The sequence below is a fragment of the Mus caroli genome, chromosome 5, assembly GCF_900094665.2.
Source record: "Mus caroli chromosome 5, CAROLI_EIJ_v1.1, whole genome shotgun sequence".
Taxonomy (NCBI): domain Eukaryota; kingdom Metazoa; phylum Chordata; class Mammalia; order Rodentia; family Muridae; genus Mus; species Mus caroli.
In genome coordinates, this window is record NC_034574.1 from 111070854 (window position 1) to 111092160 (window position 21307).

Sequence of the window (21307 nt, forward strand, 5' to 3'; positions counted from 1 at the left end):
CAGGGGCTCCACGGGGCAGGAAAGGGACTCACAGGCACAGCTAAGTCATAGCACTCACACTGCCCCTGCATACCAAAACACGTACACTGCTTCTCCTGAGCGCTGGCTCGCAGGCTCCTGAGCTCCTCACAGACGTCTGCCTTGTCAGTGCTGTCACCAGTCCCATCATAGGACAAACCAGGTCCCTCCAACACTGACTCACAATCCTAGTCACTCCAAGAAGCATCCAAGGCTCTCTGCCCATCCTGCCTGCTGACTTAGGGCTCTGTGCTACCGCCACTGGCCATTCGTGCAGGCCCATCCTCACTGGGCCTGAACCTCTGTACCTCATGCACAGCTAATGCTATAAAGAAGTGGTGTCTGGAAAGAGCAGGTCACTGGCAGCGCCCTCCCCTCCCTCCCAACCAGCAGCCCCCACTAGTAATGGGGAGTGAAGTACCCAGAACACAGATGATCTCCTCAGACTTTAGCATCTCCTTCCAAACAGTCTGAACTGTAGCTCTGGGAGACATCAGGCAAACCCAGTTATTTGCATAAACATGGAATTTTGCAGACAGCCACTTGAATTAACTCTGTTCTTCAGAGCTAAAGAAGCAGAGAATCAGGCGGTTCACCCTGATAGGGGCAGATTTCGAATCTGAGCAGGAGCTGCAAGACCCATATGCAGGCTCTGACAGCTAAGAGAGAGAACTTGGTGCTGCTGAGCCCTGCTGCAGACAGGCACTGTCACCAGTGGACAACACTGCTCATCAGAGGGCCCTGCACAAACTCCTGAGCGTGGTCTGGGTGTGCTCACCCACAAGGGCCAGGAAGAGCTAAGGAAGATGCAGAGATAGAGGTGGAAAAGGCTCCAGATGTCTCCTTCGCTGCCCAAGGACAATTACACTCAACCGATTCAGACACTCCTATGACAGTGGCACCGTCATAAGCACTCACACTGGAAGCCTCTGAACCTCAGCACTGATGGCTGTAATTACAGTGTGCACAGGACAACTACAGTACATTAGCTGCCGTAGGAGCACAACTTAGGAGGCCTCTTCACAGAGAGACAGAATGGAACCAGCTGCACATGGGCTGGGGACATGAAGAACCAAGTGCTTTCCCAGTCATGCTATGCCTGGCAAAATGGAGGTCAGAGGTGGCCGCTGACTCTTTATTAAAAGAGAATGGTACTGGCTCCCATGCCAAGCTCCTTGGTACCAGGGCAATTGCCAGTTTAAAATGATTACAACTCTAGAGCTTTCTCTAATGTGTGCTTCTGTGAGAAGATTTATTCAAAGCAAGAGGCCACAAGAAAAGGGGGGCAGAGGGACCAGTCCCACCTGACATAGCCTTTCAGTCCCCTCCCATGTGACATCCAGCAGCAAAGGGTGCATCTGTTTCCCAGGGCCAGCTCTTAGTCACTCAAAACCAATGTGCTCGAGGCTCTTCCAAGCCACCTGGACAAGTGGAGGAGGGTTTGTGAAGAACACTGAGGCCCAGAGCTAAGTGGGCTCAAACTGTGCCCAGGCCTCCCTCAGTCTGCCGCCAACAAGTTACTCCACACCCTGAAACTACGACTTTCAACAGACACTGCTCACAAGAGCCAGCCCCATTTAAGTGAAACACGAGGAATTCATGGTTTGCACAGTGTGTTCAGCTGGGCAGGACACAGTCCCCCCACATATCTCCATCAGTCCCACCACCCTGTTTCATGGGCAGTCAGATACCAGCAACCAAAGCCCCAGAAGACGGCACCAGAGCACAGGGCTGGGCTGACCCAAGACAGCCTTCTACACTTAATTTCATATCCTGGGTAAGTATACACAAAGATCAATGGAATTGAGCTGGAGAGATGGCTCAGCGGTTAAGAGCACTGGCTGCTCTTCCAGAGGTCCTGAGTTCAATTCCCAGCAACCACATGGTGGCTCACAACCATCTGTAATGGGATCCAATGTCCTCCTCTGGCATGCAGGTGCACATGCAGACAGAGCACTCATACATAATTTTTTTTTTCCAAGACAGGGTTTGTCCTGGAACTCACTCTATAGAACAGGTTGGCCTCGAACTCAAAAATCGCCTACCTCTGCCTCCCAAGTACTGGGATTAAAGGCGTGGGCCACCACGCCTAACCATAAATCTTAAAAAAAAAAAAGTCGGTGGATTTCTTCCTCCATGGGACCCTGTTTCTGCTGCTCCCAAATGAAGTTCCAACTCTACTGTGATCAGGCCTCAGCAGCACACAGTTCATGGTTCTGAACACTTGGATCCCTGTGCCAAGGACTTGGCTGTTGTGCTCACTCCGACTAGGAAGACAGACAAATACTACAATGGATTACTAATAACCAGTAGAGTGCAGAGGGACACTCCCCCACCCCCAACAGAGGACTCCTAAGTGCTGACAATCCTTGGGAGGAACCTGGCCTGTCTGCAGTGTTCTCCATGGTGTCCTGGCCCCTGCCTCCCATCCTACCGCCCAGCACCTCCCAGGCAGTTCCATAGCCACCAGCAGCTGCAGCTTTTGTGAGCCTAGGAAGCGCTCCTGTGCAAGATGTGCTCTGAGCAGTCTGCCCATGCTGACCGTGAGCCGAATGGGGATCTGCTGCTTCCACATGGAAGGGAAAAGCGGCTGAAAGCTGCTGAGGTACAGTTCCCACACAGAGGACGCGGCACAGAGGTTTTGAGAATTCTACCCTTGCTCTGTACTTCTGCTGTGATCAATAAAATCCAGGGTATTTACTGTTTTCTACAGAACATGACTGCTGTATTGCACAATTAACAAAATGAACTCGCCCCACAGTGCAGCCACTCTGTGGAAATGCACTAGAGCAAACATCGAGGGGAACGTAAGACGTAGCAATTGAAAAATAATGAACATCTTAATGGCCCTTGTGTGGTACATGCACTGCACACTTACAACTGCTTTCCATACATCTTGGTTAATGACAATCAATAGAGTCAGAGTCGATGATGATTATGCAGAGTTATTGGAGCTGTGGCCCTTCCCATAATTCCCTGGAGAAGCAGAGATGGATAAATGCAGCCATGAGTTCATCAGTATTTATTAAGGACATTCTGGAGCGCCTTCATTAAAGATGTAATAAATGCAAAGCTCTCCTCCAGTCGCGTACCAGCAGGTTACCTCAGACTTATTTACTAGAAAAGCATGCATGCCTCACGGCAGAAAATAAATAAATTTCAAAGTATTTTTAAAAAGCGATCCCTAGTGGGTCGTGACGGAGCCCCTTATGGGAGGGAAGCAGTCCAGAGCCATAAGCAGCAGCACAAAATCCATACAAGGCGAGGCTGAGAGGGAACTGCCAGGAGAAGGCTTTCTGACAAGGAGAAGGCTGGAATGCACGTCCTTGTTAAGTGTAAAGATGGGTGACAAGGACATAAAAGAACCTTACCACCAGTCTGCACTTAACAAGCCCTGCTGGCCCAGGACACCTGAGACCTTCTGTTCCCAAGCAGAAAAGACTTTAAAATTTAGGGCAAATGCACACTGCTTCCAAACACAGCCTCTACTGATCCTGGCACACAGCTGAAGCAAAGGAGATTTTCAGTCACTAAGAAAGTGGAGAAAAGATGCCTGTCATTAAGTTCCGTTAACTTACCTTGGACAACTGTGTTTAAATGTGCATCTCTAAGTTTAATCTTTCACTGTAAACGACCATTGCCTGAGACAGATGACACAAAGCAGCAATTCAGACCTCAAAGCTTAGGAACCAAAAAAGCTCCAGGTCCAAGAGCAAACACTGAGATCCCAGATCCTGTGGACAGACGACAAAATAAACCCACAGGAGGCCTGCAGCTGAGACACAGGCAGAGTTCACCTGGCTGCCAGGAAGCGGCCGTATTTCTTATCAATCTGCTCTAGTGAGCTTGACTCTAAGGCAGTGGGTCTCACCCCATGGGTCGTGACTCCACTCGGAGTGTGTGTGTGTGTGTGACACAACAGACATCATGCAGATCAGATACTTACATTATGATTCGTAACAGTAGCGACATTACAGTTAGGAAGCAGCAGATGTGAGGAACTATGAGACGAGGCAGTTAGGAGGGCTGAGGACACTGACTAAGGGATGAGAGACAGGACAGGACAGAAGAGCACTTTTAGGTAAAGGGAGAGTTAACTTCTGAACACTGACTGATGCAGTTTTCCTCCAGCCCCATCTGCAGAGGAGAAACATGGACACACAGCTGCGGCTTCCTCCAGGAAAGGAAGGTGACCATGGAAACCAGGAAGAAACACCTGAGTAGACTGAAACACCCCTCAGCATAGAAAGGGGCTCAATAGTTTGAACCATCTGGGAGATGCGATGCTCTGGTGGGAGCAGAAACTGAGCCAGCTGATGGGAGCAGGACACTTCAGACATGTGATACTAAGTGGGGGAGCTAACTGCACACCACCACACACTCCTGGGCATGCATAAAAGCTTTTGGTGAGCTAATAGCTTAATGGCGGCAGAGCTGGCATGGGGCCTCACAGGAGCCCAGGCTTGGCTCCCCAGGCCTCCAGGCCCTACCTGGGAGGCTCTTCACTAGGTGGTTCTCCACAGCATTTCAGCAAACTCTACTTGGCCCCATATCCTGGCCTGGTGCTGTGACCTTTCTGGGCCCATGATGTCATCTGTTTGCAAGTCTTAACTTGTGCAGGGAGGGACACGGGGAAGAGTGTGGCCCAAGCTCCACAGCAGGGTGCTCTCATCATGCTGGCTCCTATTCATTCATTCTCAGTGAGATACACAGCACATTCCTGATCGGGCTTTGTCTTTGGGTTGGAGCTTGACCCTAACCCCTGTGTTTCCTAGGCAAGTACACTTATCCTGAGCTACACCTTCAATTCCAACACATAACCACAATGTAACTCCTTTGTATAATTATAAAGCCAGCATCATAAGACTTTTAAGAGTTGTCACCTACAAAAGTCAAAATTGAGGGAGGGAGGGAGGGAGGGAGGGAGAGGGNGAGAGAGAGAGAGAGAGAGAGAGAGAGAGAGAGCGTGCGCAGACACTTCCTGATGCACTGCACCCATCACTACAGATGGAAGTGTGGCACAGAAGGCAGGCTGGGGCCTCCCAGGCAGTACTGCAAGGGCAGAGCACAGAGAATGCAGGTGGACACTGGGCCCAGGAGGACAGAAAGGAGCTGCATTTGGGGGGAACCGTGAAAACCATTTCTTCCTAAGCAGTGGGAGACGCTGTCCTGTGGATGAGCCCCTCACATTTTCTGGAATGCTGTCTCACGGCTGAGGGGGCCTATGGAGACTCAATAGGACAGGGGCAAAGGCCCCAGGGAGAACTTCTCTTGAGACTCTGGGACTTGCTCTCCAAGTCTCCCGGGTGCTAGGCTCAAGCAGGTTCTGTGGGGCCAAAGTAGTCTAACACAGGATCCATACCATCTCAAGGAGGATGCAGTCAACAGGGTCAAACCATCAAGAGGCTCAAAAGGCACCAGCCAGCAGACACCCGGAGGGCAGCCATGTTTCTGGCAATACCATGGAGTAGGGAGCTATGTGCTGGAACAAATTTAAGGGATGGTTTGGGGACTTCAAATCACAAAGTTACACTGGAACTACACTGGCCTATGAAAGAATTTTCAAAGTTTCTAAGTGTGGAAGATACAAAATTCCTCTAAGGGATGGAATATCCCACATAAGGGATTCCAGATAGAAAGCTATGAACACAGCCGTGGTGACACTATTTATAGAGAACATGGAGTTTCTCCAGCAGCCTCTGCTTTCTAAGGTTAAAGATGAACTGTGTCACCAAAACAGAAACAGAAAAATCTGCAGGCCCAACCATGAGATAATCCTAACACTAACACAATCGAGTGCCACAGGACAGTCTGGTCAGCAGCAGGCCTACCCACCCCCACACACCTGTGTTCCTAAGAGACTGTGTAGCCTAGTGACATCATAGCCTTCTAACCTGTGCTTGTCTATTCAATGATGGCATCCTCCAACCCACTTCTCAGAACATCTAGAAAACAGGAAGTGACTTATTTATTTGTCTTCTGTTGGGTGAACAAAGGGGAAAATTGGAACTATATGCGGAGTTTTGTAGTAAATCTAATAAAGTAATGAAAAGACACTGGGGAAACCGCACTGAAAAGAGGTGCTTAGCCAAGGGGATTCAGGAGCAAGTCTTGCAGGGAGGCAGAGCTAGCTGGCCCATCAACACTAGGACTGGGGATGTTGGGTGTGATGGCACAGGTCTTTAGTCGCATCATTCGGCAGGCAGAGGCTGGGGGAATCTCTGAGTTTGAGGCCAGCCTGGTCTACCAACAGAGCTCTAGGACAGCCAGGGCTACACAGATAAACACTGTCTTAAAAAAAAAAAATGGGCACTGGATATGTGTGTAGGTCTTGAAAACACTCTGGAATCAGTATCCATTGTACAGTCTTGCAAATTACTAAAATTCACTGAGTTCAATTCTTTGAAAGAGTGAATGTCATGGTATATTTACCAGATCTCAATTTTCAAACAGATGTGGCCAGTAATTCAGCAGACTGTGAGCAAACACAAGGTGCACAACTTGAGTATCAGAAAGGTGACTGGTGAGCACACCCAAGACAGTAAGGAGGGAAGCAGGTGGAACACACTGTACATGGGGCCTAGCTCAGCCAGGAAGCCCAGGAGCAGGCAGTGACTTCACAGTCTCTCTGGTTTTACGTGAAAAGAGGAGTCGGGCTGAACCAGGACTGGGCCTACATAGCCTGAGCCCAAAGCCAGTGCACAGAGAACACTAACTGGGGAGAAGCAAGCCCGCATTCTGACCCTACGGGGGTTATCTCACAGGCTGGGGGGGACAAGGAAGCCAGCCTTTTGGTCAAACAAAGAGAAACAGGAAAAACAGGGAAACCAGCATGAGTGAGAGCAAGTAGCGGCCGGCAGTCCTGTCTCTTTAAGAGGCTCCTTGGAGATGCTCGACTGCAGAAAGCCTGGAGAATACAACATTGATTGGGAATGAGGTAACCACAAACACCACTGTCTCAAATGAAAAGGGATTCAAGAGCTGACCTAGAAAACAAGCATCGTAACCGCCAGATGAAATTTTAATGATAAACACAAGATGTTCTGCATACAAGCGAGATGGCAGGGTCTCGGACTGAGCCATCAACTGGAGCTTCTCTCAGAGAAGGGAGCTGAGGAGCCTCTCTGACCCAGAGCTCAAGTTTCACACAATCGATCCCAGAACACTGGCAACACTGCGCCTTTGGTGGCCTATCTAGTGCTGAGCAGATCCCCAGGGAGAAGGAGGTGGGGGAGGGGGTGGCTGCCTTCAGAGCTGGTCCCTTCTTGGTGCTCCATGCTCAAAGATGCTCCTAACTGGACTTGGGGAAGGAGTGTCTTACATCTGTAATCTCCTAGGCCTCTTAGTCCCATCTCTGCAACAGGGCCTCCAGCACCATCTTGTAAGATTAGGCAGAAACCTGAAGTGGGAATAAAGTAACCCTGCGTGGTTACCACCGGCCCTCAAACATGGAATAAAGCACTCTGCCACACCTCACAATGAAGCTGCAGGCCTGACAGCATCCTAACAGACAGATGGACAGGTTAACCACGGGGATGTAAGAGCTGAGGCCAGTAAACAGACGCTAAAGAAAGCTGGCCCTCCTGGCCAGACTCTCCTAAAACAGAAGGGCCAGCAAGCCTGCTCAGCAGGTAAGGGCATCTGCCACCAAACCTTACACCCGAAGTGGAATCCCTGAGACCCACGGTGGCTAGAGAAACAAATCCTGCAAGTTGTCCTCTGACCTGTACACATGCAGTGTGGTACATGTGTACCCATATATACACACAAAATCCAAACAAGAAACAAGCAAGCAAACAAACAAACAATTTTTTATGAACGGGCCTGCCATAAAATATTTCAGAGATCTATTCAGAATTTCAATTCAAAGGTGCTATAACTTTCTTTTTAATATCTCATTCATTTGGGGGTGCCATGTCATACACAGAGGTCAGAGAACAATTGGCAGAAATAGAAAGGTTCTCCTTTCCCTAACACAAGTGTGGGCTCCAGGGTCAACCCTGGGGCTAGTCAGTCTTGGACTCAGCATTCTGACGCTCTGAGCCATCTTGCTGGCCTTCGAATGGTGCTCACTGAGTAATGCTGAAGGAGAGAAGGTAAAGGAAAGGCGAGTGACTGCTAGCTGTCTAAGTCCAAGCTTGGCCCTGATTTCTGGTCTCCTTGAAGCAGCAGCCCTGAGGCAGCTCCCACAAAGCCAATCGACTGGACTTGCTTTCTGGCACACAGCCTGTGCAATATTTGTATACATCTGACACACAGCAAAAATATATAAAGTTTACATTTTGAGACATTAGCTCAAGAGATAATCTAACCCTAAAATAAAGTTGATTTCATTGCACAGTAAAGAAGTGCATATCCAGATCTCTAGTAACAACCAGGAAGAATTCTTCATGCTGGGTTCTGGAACAGCAGCTGAGGGAACTCTCAGGAGCTGATGTTAAACTTCTCACTCAGGAGACACACAAATGCCCGACTGCAGGCGAGGGAAAGGAGCTCGTGGCCACAGCCTTGCTGGGAGTGAAGACTTCAAACCGGAGAGTTTAGCAGGGTCTGTGTGTGTAGCTGAAGCTGAGGTACTTGAGCAGTGAGCAGGGGGTGAAGATAAGGATTGAGCAACTTGAAAGGATATGGCTTTGCTTACCCAGCAATGACAACACCATCGTGAGAACGCACGTCACACAAAACAGCGTCAGGAACATGCTCCAGCTCGCTCACGGCACCTTTGCGATTCTGTGTGAGGAAAAGGGGTGTGGTTCGTACTATTCCTGGGGTAGCTCCCCAGGAATATGCTCTGCTCTCACCTACATGCCATAACCATCTTCTATGGTGTGGACCACATTCCAGTCAGTGGGCTGCAGAAGGATAAAACAGGGAGCCTGCCCAGGTTAGCCTCTAAACCAGAGGCAGTGTGGTCTGTGTGGAGCAGTGAACATGAGATGCTGGCCTGTGTGTCCCCAGAATGTCACTGGGTAGAAAGAAGTGTGTGCACACAGGTAAGTGTGCCCCCCCATGGCAGGGCCTGAAGTGGTGTGTCACATATTAATCAGCTCAGCCTGCAGGAAAGCACTTAGTGGATCCACAAGAGGGTTCCCAGAATAAATGAAAGGTGTCGTAGCAGACAGACAGGGAAGGACAGAGATAGCAGTCTAAGTCAGCGTCAGCCTCCTCAAGGGGACAGTCTGACCATTAACTTGGGTTGCTCCTTGGGAAAGTAGGTGGGGTGTTGAGAGAGGTGGGATGCAGCAGGCTCCAGCTGTGTGCCCTTGTGTGACTGCTGCGTTGTTTCCCATGATCACTGAAATGGACTTTCTATTGGTAAACTGTCATGAGCTGTTTGAACACACTGAGAAGCTGGCTCCCCCCACCTGCCCCCCCACTGTAAACCCAAGCATGGCCCTGTCTCCCTTGACAGAGAGGGGAAGGCAGCAAGCAGCTAGGGTACTTAACAACTCATCCTTAAGTGGGTGTGGTAGTGCACACATTTACTCTCAGCATGTGGGAGGCAGAGGCAGGTGGCCCTCTGGGAGTCTGAGGCCAGCTTGGTCTGCACCGCAAGCTCTAGGACAGCCAGGGCTGCAGGATAGACCTTGTTTCACAAAAATAAAAACAAACCCCTTACCCTTGAGCACTAAGGAGTTACTAGCTGCATGAAGGTAAATGACCTCCACAAGGCCACAAAGCTCCATTTTCCGATGGCATACAAACCCTGGGAAAGATGAGCTGGAAGCCCATCCTAGGTCAGCGCTCTCACGGGAAGCTCACCCACGCAGACAGCTCTCCACCAGGAACCCCAGCTGATGGCCTCCGCGTCCCAGGCCATTTGTCTGCTCTTTCCACTGTGCTGCTGCAGTCACCTGTGCTGGCTGTTGTGAGCCATCAGCTGTCTGTCTGCTGTCCGCTGTCTCTCTCGACACACCATTTATTCCTTTGCTACTTCTTGCTTAAATTTATTCATTCAACATCAAAAGTATAGGTATCAGACACTACGCTCCAATCTGTAGTGCTCAATTGTCATTAATCCAGAAAACGTATCAATTATTTTTTAAATCAAACAAGGGGACTCTGAAGGGATGTAAGCATCTCTGCGTAGGGAGTAGAACACAGTAAGACGGGTGAGCTCCACGGGAAGCACAGACAGCAGCCGTGTTCAGGAACACTACCCCATTCTCTGTCACTTCTGCTGGCCTGGCCCAAGGAGTCACACTAAGGAGCGTACATGCCACACCTGGTTGGCAGCCACACTGATGGATACGCTATTAGGAAAGAGATGGTGGCACCTATTCCATCAAAGCCAACGGTCATTAAGCAGCTAAGCCCTTGAAACTGGATGAGAAAATTTACACAATGACCCTAACTTAGTCCTTAGGCCAAGTCTACAGCTCAGGGGCAGAAGACATTCAGGGCAGTCAGGTGGAACTGAGCTAAAGGAAGGGAGGACCTCAGCAACCTGGGAGAAGGGATCAGAAGAGCTCTCTTGAGGGGAAGGTACTGATAGAAAGCAGAGGGCCTGAGATGAGAGCTGCATCCCAGGGCGTCAGTGGGCTCGGTGAAGTAGCTGCCTTCCCACCCTGGGCACCAAGTCACACTGTTACTGTTACTCATGACAGACTTAGAAAGCAAAGGGCAGCAACCACCAGGAAGAATGGCATCATGGCAGGCTTACCCACTTGTCCACCTATTTCCAGCTCAGCTCTGGACCTGCACTCATAGCCCTTTCCTGGGAGGAGGCCTTCAGAGACCTAGGGTCCTCTCTGGAGTTTCTGGACACTGACTGAGGAGTTACCAAGCCAACCACCTGCCCAACCCCTCCTAAAATGAATCCCAGTTGGGTCAGAATCACTGTACCTGCCACCTGGCCAGAGCCCTGAACACAGGCAAGCTGCACAGGGGACACATCAGGCCATCCCTAGGGCTACCTTCCCACAGCCACAGGCCAAGGTACAGTGTTACTGTGAGGCACCCGATTAGAATGAAGGCATTCAGAAGATTCACACCTGCCATGATGCCCTTGGCATGTACTGATGAAGGTTCTGTTTTAAACTGCAGTTTAGTGAAAGGTCACTTAAATGTCACCCAAGCTGTCCTCACTGTTGACAGGTCTGGAGTGGGCCCGGGATCCCACAAGTCCCTCTCACTGCTGTCCGTCTGCCAGATGACCTGACAGACAACTGCACACCACGCATATCTGGTGGCTTTGCACTGGTTAGAGAAAACCAGTGAACAGATATGGGGTGACATCACATCATCTTTGTAAACTAGTATGGGATGACAAATGCTCTTCACTTCTCCTGAGTCTAGCTGAGTGAGGACCTCCTGCCCTCTTCCCCTTGTCCTTTGCACATGCACACTCATGCACAAACACCATGCTCCCAAGCACAACAAAGCTACTGCTCTCCCTCAGTCAGACATCTCTGATTTCGAAGCCAGGGACAAGTCACTCTCCTGGTTCCCTCCTTTCTAGAAAAAGGAAGGTAGGGAGGCCAGCTCTAAGGCTCTCTCCACCCACCTTTGCCAGGCTCCGGGCTCCTCTGTGCAGCTTTCCTCCATAGATCACCCTGTCCATCCATCAGAGGCCTCATCGGGCTGGTGCACAGGTTCCAAATGAGCCTACTCCCTGTTACCTTCTGTGGATGCAGACATCATGGGCAAGCTAGATCTGACTTAGTTGGCAATGTCTTAATGGGCTAAGGAAGACTGGCTTGGCCAACTCTCCAGTGATGACTGGTTCTTAACTAGGAGCAATTTTTGCCACCAGGGGACACCTGGCAATGCCTGGAGACCTCTTGTAGTGCCACAAGAGGGGCAGAGTGCTTCTGACATCTAGTAGGGGTCCTGGAGTGCTGCTTGGCATGAGTGGGCGGATCTCATGTCACCAGAGCTGAAGCTGGCCAGCCATTCCACAGTGGGAAGCAGTACCTGCTCACTGATATTATAGATCTCATGCACTGGTCATTACTCAGGTTACAAGGTGACTAGGGACAGACATGCACTCTGGCCCAGTCATGACAGTCTTTCTTGTTTCAAAGTCTATTCCCAGCAACCTTTAAGTAGGAGAAGGGCTGAGTTCTACCCCATCTCCAATGGGTGAATTCACAGCTGCCTGGGTGGGAAGGCAGCTTAGCCATGCAAGCACCTTGCTGAGCCTCATAGAGCCCTGGAACACAACTCTCGACAGCTTGCTCCCCCAGAAACGCTTCTCTGCAAATGCTTAGCTGTGATCTAATGTTTCTGCAGAGCCTCAAAGTGATAAATGCTAGGGCGGCAAGCCAAGGGTTACGTGAGGGGAGAGCAGACAGCACTCAGCACCTCTCCACTTCTCTAGCAGCAGATCCGCCAGGCCCTCCAAGAGCTCACTGGCCTGTGTGTATGGGGCTGCTGCCTTGTCAGCCTCTGGGAAGTAAAGGAAGAGAAAGGGGGACGGGGCTGACAGAGCAGGACTCCAGTGACCCGAACCAGCCAGGCCAGGGGTTGTCAGACAGCCCACCTCAGCCCTCTCCTAGACAGCAGGTGGAAGCTTTAGGCCTGAGGCTGGGAGAGGGCCAACTCGAAGGCGGATGCTGAAATCGGCGGAGTCCACAGGGCCTGGGGCTGCTCAGCATACCTGCCCCCTCCACTCTGGGAATGAACCTCAGACCGCAACTGCAGGCCTGCCTGCCTGCCTGTCTCCAGGGATGCCACCAGCCACTGCCTACCTTCCAGTTGGCTCTTAATGTGTGCTCCTTGGCGAGGCACTCTTGCAAGATGAGCTTCCAGCAGGTGTAATCGGAGAATCTGCTGTGGGGAAGGTGCCCCTCCTGTCGGCACAGCCGGTACCACAGCACCTCGTCTTCAGCAATCACCTTCCATGTCTTGCTCACCTAGAACAGCACAAGTGATGCAAATGTCAAGATCTGCAATTAGAGAGGCCTTGCCGTCCAAAATCAATCAACACCTATAGCACAGCCCCAGGCTCGTGGCAGCAGACAGTGGCTCATTAACAAAACACTCCGAGGTGGAAAAAATACGAGCAAATGTTTCCAGTTTTATCTTTCAAGATTTCAAAACTGTTATACCACCACAACATCACATTTTAGATGGCATGATAAACTGTCATCTAACAAACGAAAGAGAAAAAAAATTACACAAAATGCTATCCAACAAACTTGAACACGGTAAGTAAGAACACAAGCACACAGCTTTCCAGAAGCGTCTGAGGGTCTGTGGACTGCACTGGCATGGCCATCTTACAGAGCGCGTGTCTGAGGGCCTGTGAGGTGGAAGGCTTTAATAAACTAAATCGATGACGGTATAAAATTAAAGTTATGCTATATGGAGAACACTAATATGCACACATTAAAAAATAGTAATTGCAATAATAAACTCCTCGAGCTGCTGAGCAGGACAAATGACTGCCACACAAAGCACAACTCTCCAACCCCAACAGTATGCAGGATATTGTTTTCCAGTATCATTAGGGATGCAACAGGCATACTTCATCACAGGACAACGTATGAAGCGGGTCAGAGTTCTCGGGGCCCCACAGACCACCGTAACCAGCCTGCAGCATGCACTGGAGATGCAAGATGGAGGTCATGTTTGCTGCCACCCCAAGGCTGAAGTGCACCCTGGTAAACAGGGGGGCCTGGAAGCTTACGAGATCCTATGCTGTTAACACTCTTTTGGGACCATGTCAGACTTTGGAGGAGGAGGTAAGAGAACACAGCTGGGACAGGGGTGTGAAGATGTCTCAAAATCTGCTGGTTGGGCTGGTGCTGTAGCTTAGTGGTAGCGTGCTTAGCTAGCATGTATGTGTGAGCCCTAGGCTTGATACCTACTACTGCAGAGGGGAAGGAAAATGGGTGGAGGATATGGGTCAGTGGGTCATATGTTGTGGCAGTGTGATGACCTGAGTCTGGGTCCTCAGAGCCCAGGTAAAGCTGGATACAGCAGCCTGTCTCCTCTGGAAAGGTGGGAGACAAAGAAAGACAAGAGAACCGCTGGTATCTGAGGGCTACCTAGCATACTATACACAGTGGTGAAGAGACTGTACCTGGGTCAGTGAGATAGCACATTGGGTACAGTGCTTGCTGCACAAGCTGACAGCCTGAGTTCAATTCCCAGAACCCACATAAGGGTGAGAGAGAACTCACTCTACAAAGCTGTCCTCTGACTTCCTCCTACAGATGTAACAGACATACACACCATATATTCATGCACACCATATACACACATACACCATACACTCGTGCACACCATACAAACAAATGTGCATACATGCACTTGACCTCACCTGGAGGAAGAAGGGGAGGACTGAAACCTGAGGTTGCCCTCTGACCTCCTGTGTGAACTGTGGCTTCCAAGCACCCACACCAAACATGTATCAACACATTCTCTATTGACATTTTAAGGATCTTGGAAAGAAATGAAAAGCTTGAAACCTTCTAAGGACCAAGTACTCCAATAAGCCAATAAGTAAAATAAAAATAAAGGATGAAGGCAGGGCATGGTGGCATATGCCTTTAATCCCAGAACTCATGAGAGGCAGGCAGTTATATGTAAATTCAAGGCCAGCCTGGTCTAAATAGTGAGTTCCAGGCTAGCCAGAACTACACAGTAAGACCTTGTCTTTAAATACAAAGAAAGAGGCAGGCTGGACTCAGTAAGAGGTGAGGCACTAGCCCACGAACCTGTTTTCTCTTCCTCCAGCTCCTTGACATGCGTAAGAGCTACCCAAGCAGAAGGATTGGGGCCCGCCCCAGAGCCACAGCACTCGCCCTACTGAGGAAGATGAATGAAAGAGCACTTAAAATATATAGTAATTTAAAGGAATGTATGCCACTGGGAAGAATGATGCTGTAAACAAAAAGAATCAAATATAAAACATGTAAGCAACCATGACAGGAGACCCTAACCCAGCAAAACAGCAGCAGGAAGACAAACTGAAGGCCAGATGCCTGGACAGGGGCTCACAGCATCATCAACAGTCACTGAAGCTATGAGGGGGATGTTTCAGAGTTGCAAGCAAGTAACTGCAGAAAATGCAGAAAACATTCACTAGAGGGCTCACTGACAAATATGAGAGTTTGGAGAACCAGGTCAGCTGAGATCATCCACTCTAAGGAAAAGGAACAAGGGCTATGGACAGCAACAGCAAAGTGCCCAAAATTCTGCAAACAGGGGGTCAGGGGGGATGGACACATCCAGAGGTAGAGACCCAAGCGAGGTGCTATGAGACATCTCAGTGGCTAGATTACAGTTCACTGTAACCTGGGCAAGAGCAGGAGAAGCCAGGGCTGGTGAAGCACTCCTAAAATGCTCACATTGGAGGCAGAGGCAGAGAGGTAGAGAGGCAGAGGGATCTCTGGCAGAGGTAGAGAGGCAGAGTTCCAGGTAGCCTGGTCTACAGTGAGAACTTGTTTCAAAACACCAAAAATAATAATAGTGAATATAGTGATATAACAAAGAAAATACTCAAGATTGCTAGTAAAATGGCACATTAGAAAATATGTTTAACTCAAGAAACAATGGAGGAACAGATTGACAGGAATGAACAGGACTAGAGAGCAGATTCAGCAAGTAAGAGCACTGGCTGCTCGTGCAGAGGAGCTGGGTTCAATTCCCAGCACCCACAGAGTGGCTCACAGTCATCTCCAATTGTAGCTCTATGAGATCTGACACTGTCTCCTGAACTCCATGGGCACTAGGCACACAAGGGGCATGCACACGTGCACGCAGGCAAATACTCATACACAAAAAATAAATCTAAAAGAGATGCAGGCTGGGCGTGGTAGTGCAGACCTTTAATCCCAGCCCTTAGGAGGCAGAGGCAGGTGGATCTTTGTGACTTCAAGGCGAGCCTGGTCTACTGTTCCAGGACAGCCACTCAAAAAGAAGCTGAAACTTACAAAGTAAAAGGTGGTTGGCTGTCCCGCCCCACGGCAGACATCACCACAGCTTATCCACTGTTGGACGCGGGCCAAGCACTATGAGCAGGACACCAGTGCCATGGCACACTTCAGGCTTCACCACAGCTCTGTGTGTGGACCACATGGCGGTCATTTTTTTTTTTTTCTTTCTTTTCTTTGCTTTGTTTTTTGTCTTTCAAGACAGGGTTTCTCTGTGTAGCCCTGGCTGTCCTGGAACTCACTTTGTACACCAGGCTGGCCTCGAACTCAGAAATCCGCCTGCCTCTGCCTCTCAAGTGCATACACCACCACTGCCTGGCTCACCAGTCACTTTCTTATAGGCACAAGCACATGGGACCCAGCAAAAGGTCAGAGCAGATGACTAAGAAGTTGCAAAGCATCTGTCAGTCTTCTGTGCCAGTGACACAGGCTCTCACTGAGAGCTAAGAGGAGCTGTGCAGATCAGCTGGCACACCCCAAGCCAGGAAGGCAGCCTCACACATACCCTTGGCTGGTAGATATGTGTCCAGACAACCTGGAGCATCCCTCCCAACAGTCTGGCTCAGCCTGCTGACCCACCCTGCCCCCGGCTGTCCCTGAGGACAGCAACTCCTGCCCATCACTAGCCCACTCAGCACTCCTCCTCAGTCCTCACCATGCCCTGTCACTCTACCACTAGGCTAAGCACTGTCCTTTCTCTTCCTTTTCCTTCAGTCACTGTCACATGGCTGGTTTCCATAGCTACCTCTCAGAAACTACTTAACATCTGTGAATCCAGACTACCCCTCTTTGATCAAGATACTCAAAACGGCACAGCCCCCCAAACCATGCTCTTTCAGATACCATGAACTTGACCCTGAGACAGGGTGGAGGACATATGTGTCATAGGCTGGTTTCCACCCCCAATGGCATTCACTGCCCTTTAGACACTAGTCCGTTTATCACTTACAGACAGATCATCATGGCTTCTCAGGGACAGTGTACTAAAAATAAAGCCCCTGGAACTGCTAAATGCACTGAACGTTAATAAAGGCAGACATTTTTTATTATGGACAGTCTTGTACTTACACCACTTACTTAAAATACTGTTAGGAGCTTGCAGCTACTACAAAGTTTCTTGCTGTACTTTCTCATTTTCCCATCAGGAACTTCAAGTTAGTAGTCATCATTCTTTAAGGTCTTTCAAAACATGAACTAGAGTCCAATTTTTACAAAGTTCCAAAGGGTGTGTAGGGCTAATGAGGTGGCACAGTTGTTTAAGAGCTCTGGCTATGCCTCCTTCTAGAGTTCAGGTCCCAGAACCCACAAGGTGGCTCACAATGGCCTCTAACTCCAGTACTGGGGGATCTGAGCCCTCTTCTGGCCTCCACCAGCACTGCACATACATGGTGCCATATATACACGCAGGCAAAGACTCATAAGCATACAACAAATACTTTTTTAAAAGTTCTAAACAGGGCTGAGTCAGCTCCATCCCACAAGCATGGGGCCCTGGCCATGGTGACATGCATTTGCAACCCCAGTGTGGTAACAGGGGTAGAGGAGGAGAGGGAGGGTCACTGGGGCTTGGGGACCAGCCAGCCTAGCCAGTCTAGTGAGCCCTAGGCCAATGAGACCAGTGAGAGAAAGAAAGAGAAGAAAAGAGAGGTGAGGGGAGGGGGAAGTGGAGGGGGAGGGGAGGGGAGGAGGGGAGGGGAGGGGGAAGTGGAGGGGAGGGAGCTAAACAGTGTAGACGTGGACAGCACCTGAGGCCTGACCCCATGCTGGCTCCACATGTATTCCTGTGCAATGTATACCTCATCCCTCACATACACAAAGTTCCATCATCTCTCACCTCCATGATCCTGCTGTTCCAGGCCTAAATCCCTACATTTCTGAATACCCTGCCTATATTAAATGCCGCCCCTCTGCCCACTCCTCAGATAACATGAGCCCCACTTGTGTCCTCCACAGAAATAGCTATTTCTCACATCTATCAGTCATTGGGAAAATGTGAACCGTGGGTCTTTGTGTCTTACTTTTAAAAGAATGAAAGTGAGGGGAAGCTAACCAAGACAGGGCTTAAGACAAACCACGGACCCTAGCCCACAGCCGCCGTGGATCCATTACACAACCATGCTGACACAGCCACACCATCAGTCACAAATCCCCTTAACTGCAACTGTCAGGCCACAGTCCTCTACCTCAGCCATAGGGCCCACACAAACCCTCATCTGAGCACACGTGGTCAGGCTGGAAAGAGCAGGAAAAGACCCAGGAAAGTGGAGCCCTGAGTTTGTACTAGACAGAACACTGTGGTTTTATTTCTGCCTTGTTTGGTCCACAGCTGAGCCGACCCATGACTCTACTGAAACAATGTCTGTGTCTCTGTCCATGCCAGGATGACACTGAACATGAGGGAGAGAAGGAAGCAGAGACAGTCGCAGAGTAGCCACACTCAACTCCAGAGTGGAAGGTGTTCCCTTTAGGCTTCTAGAACTCAGGATCTCATGAGGTCAAGAGCAGCAAAGGCTTGGGTTCTCTAAGGACAAGGTACTAGCTTGGCACAGGCTATGAACTACCTTAGAATTCATCATCACCTTTGACAAAAAAGCTCAAAGCTAGCTTTTATGAGAAACCTGTGCTCCAACTACTGTAACAAGCCACAGACGCTCAGAGACAGAGGCGCAGGCGCAGCCCCACACATGCAGCCCCAGGCTGACAGGCGCAGCACAAAAAAAGGCTTCTTGGAGTGTTGGCGAGCTTCCGAGGAGAGATCCCACAGTGAAATGAGTTAAGTCTGGTTTGAGCAACAAATTCTTTTGCTGGGACTCCTCAGGGCCTCCGTAGTCTGACAATGTGTATCTCTAAGAGAAAGGCACAGGAGACTGAGTTTACCACACCCAGCTGCCTCAGCCCCAGCTCTGCAGCTTACCCTGAGGCAGCATCCCCCCCCCCCCGCCCCACCCCCCACCCCGCATCTCTACCTCCCCAAACTGGGCCTTCTGCAAGCATGCGCTGCTTGTCTCTGCCTGCCTGGGGAGGTTGGATCACAAGACTAAACCGGAGGAAGGACCCTTGAAAAGCTATCAGCAACCGGGTCACACTGCTCCTCCACAGAGGCCCCAATGTCTCTGGAGCATCAGGACCTGGGGCACAGAGACTGCAAAGGGAAGAACTGGTTACTTGAGACAGTCTGAAGCAGCCATGGGAACCTGAAGGGTTCTGGAAGCCACAGAAGACCTTTATAGCCATCTCCAAGAAAAGCACCATGCTGTACTAGGTCCATCAGCAGTGATGGCACAGAAACTGAGAACACAAGGATGCTTCGTGACCATATTCTGCAAGATAAATATTCAGAATAAAGCCTAAATTCTAGATGCACACATACACATCTCTTGGAGGATTTATAAAAGAGGGGTTATGACTGATCTCCACGATGGTCTCGACTGTACCTACAACCAGGGATTACACAGAGACATTCACCAACAGAGCCATCATGTACAAAACAGGGGGCTTCGTTCTTTTAAAGAAGAAAACGCGAGACCGTCTTTAAAGGATTTAACTCAGGAAACAGAAGGACACAGTTAAACTTTCACAAGCGAATCTGAAAGGGTCCCACCAAAGAAAAGCCTTTCTAATGGTTTTGATTTCTTATATCACAACCCAGCAACTTTACAAGCCTGAATTTCCAAAGGTCTAATGGTCTTTAATAGCCCAGGATTGGAATACCCAGCTCAAAGCCCCACTGAGCGAGCCTCAGCTGCAAGAACTTGCTAGTAAAAGTGGCTCCAGCATTTTGCTTTATAGCACCACTGTGAATTACCACATTGAGGAAAAAAGCCCTTGGCTAAAAACCTGGCTGTATTAGCTGTGCCTGGACTAGGCTTACCAGTAGGCAGGGAAGCATGGCTCTCTCCACCTGGGCAGGGCACCATGGAGCCAGGCCGTTCTGTGCACTCCTTCTCTCGGCTACCTACCTGTGGGCTCCTGACCCCAACACACGGAGGTCACCCTCAAGGAGGCCGATGCCTCTGGACATTTTGGGGTCCTGACCCACATGGCAAACAGCACCACTTATACCTTTAGTCCCTTCTGCTGGCCTGAAAGCCTCCATGCCCTAGTGCCAGGCTTCTGTGGGCCCCAGCTGGTAGGGAGCAGCTGCTTTGGAAGGCGAAGAAGCTTTAGGATGTGGGATATAGCTAGACATAGGAAGGGCCTTAGGGTTTACAGCCCAGCCCTCTTCCTGCCCTCTCTCCTCCTGCTGCCACAGGGCCACCTTTAGTCATGCCTACTCTGTAACCAGGGTCTGTCCCCTCGTGCTGTAAGCCAAAGTCAACACTTTCTCCCTAGGTGACTTGTTGGGCATTTGGTGACAGGGACAAGAAAGGCAACTGAACTGCTGTCTTCTTCCTGCTTCACAGATGATCCCATGCCTCCTCATCACCGTCATCCCGAGCACCCTCCTGATACTCACTTCACCATGTCCCTTCTCTTGGTCTCTGGCTTTAACACTGCTGATGTTCTGAGAGCACCCAGGGCTCAACTGGAGACTCAACCACAGTATCGCCCTACTCCAGGTTGTCCACAAACTTGCTCCCAAGGAAATGGCACTCATGCTCCCAGCCGTCCTAACCAACCACTCCTTGATGCAGCCCCTAGGCAGTGCAGACTCGACCCACTTGTACGGTATAACTCTCAGTGGATCACATGTTCTCTCCTCTCTGAGACTGCACAGTACCCATCCCCAGCTGCGCTCTTGCCTTTTACCTACACTAGCCTGCCTATCCAGGTACCCGTGGCCACTTTCACTCATCAGGACTCTGTCCGGCCCCATCTGCAAAGGCCTCTTACACAGATCCAGGACCCCAGTGATGTCTTTGTAAGAGGAAAACATTAGCCGGCCACTGTGCACACACCACAGCCCAGCCATTTTGACTCTCCTGCCACTCGGCATTCACAAGAGGCACCTGCCTTGGGACGTCTCCATGGCTTCCCCTCCCTGTCCCACCTTCACTGTAAGGCCCCTTCTCTGTTCTCTACCAACTCTACCCTGCTTAGGAGGTGCTCATCCACAGGACTGGTGCCCTGCAAAGCAAGTTCTTCACTTTGGCACTTGCTGTCACAGGAAGAGCACCTGGCCCTCAGTGAACCAACCCTCTGAATGAGAGGAAAGGGTGAGCTCAACTCCTCAAAAATGCAACTTTCAGACAAAGGGGCCTGTCTTAGTCAGGGTCTCTATTCCTGCACAAACATCATGACCAAGAAGCAAGTTGGGGAGGAAAGGGTTTATTCGGCTTACACTTCCACATTGCTGTTCATCACTACAGAAGTCAGGACTGGAACTCAAGCAGGTCAGGAAGCAGGAGCTGATGCAGAGGCCATGGAGGGATGTTCTTTACTGGCTTGCTTCCCCTGGCTTGCTC

General features: G+C 50.1%; 1 protein-coding gene across 1 annotated transcript in view; it reads right to left on the reverse strand.

Moving 5' to 3' along the window:
• Fbxw8 (F-box and WD repeat domain containing 8) overlaps positions 1-21307 on the reverse strand; it is an 89623-nt gene that overhangs the window by 50580 nt on the left and 17736 nt on the right. Inside the window, exons 3-4 of the mRNA XM_021162838.2 lie at positions 12711-12875; positions 8660-8748 (exon numbers count right to left, since the gene is read on the reverse strand). Coding sequence (XP_021018497.1) covers positions 8660-8748; positions 12711-12875 — 254 coding nt within the window. The remainder of the gene's footprint in view (positions 1-8659; positions 8749-12710; positions 12876-21307) is intronic.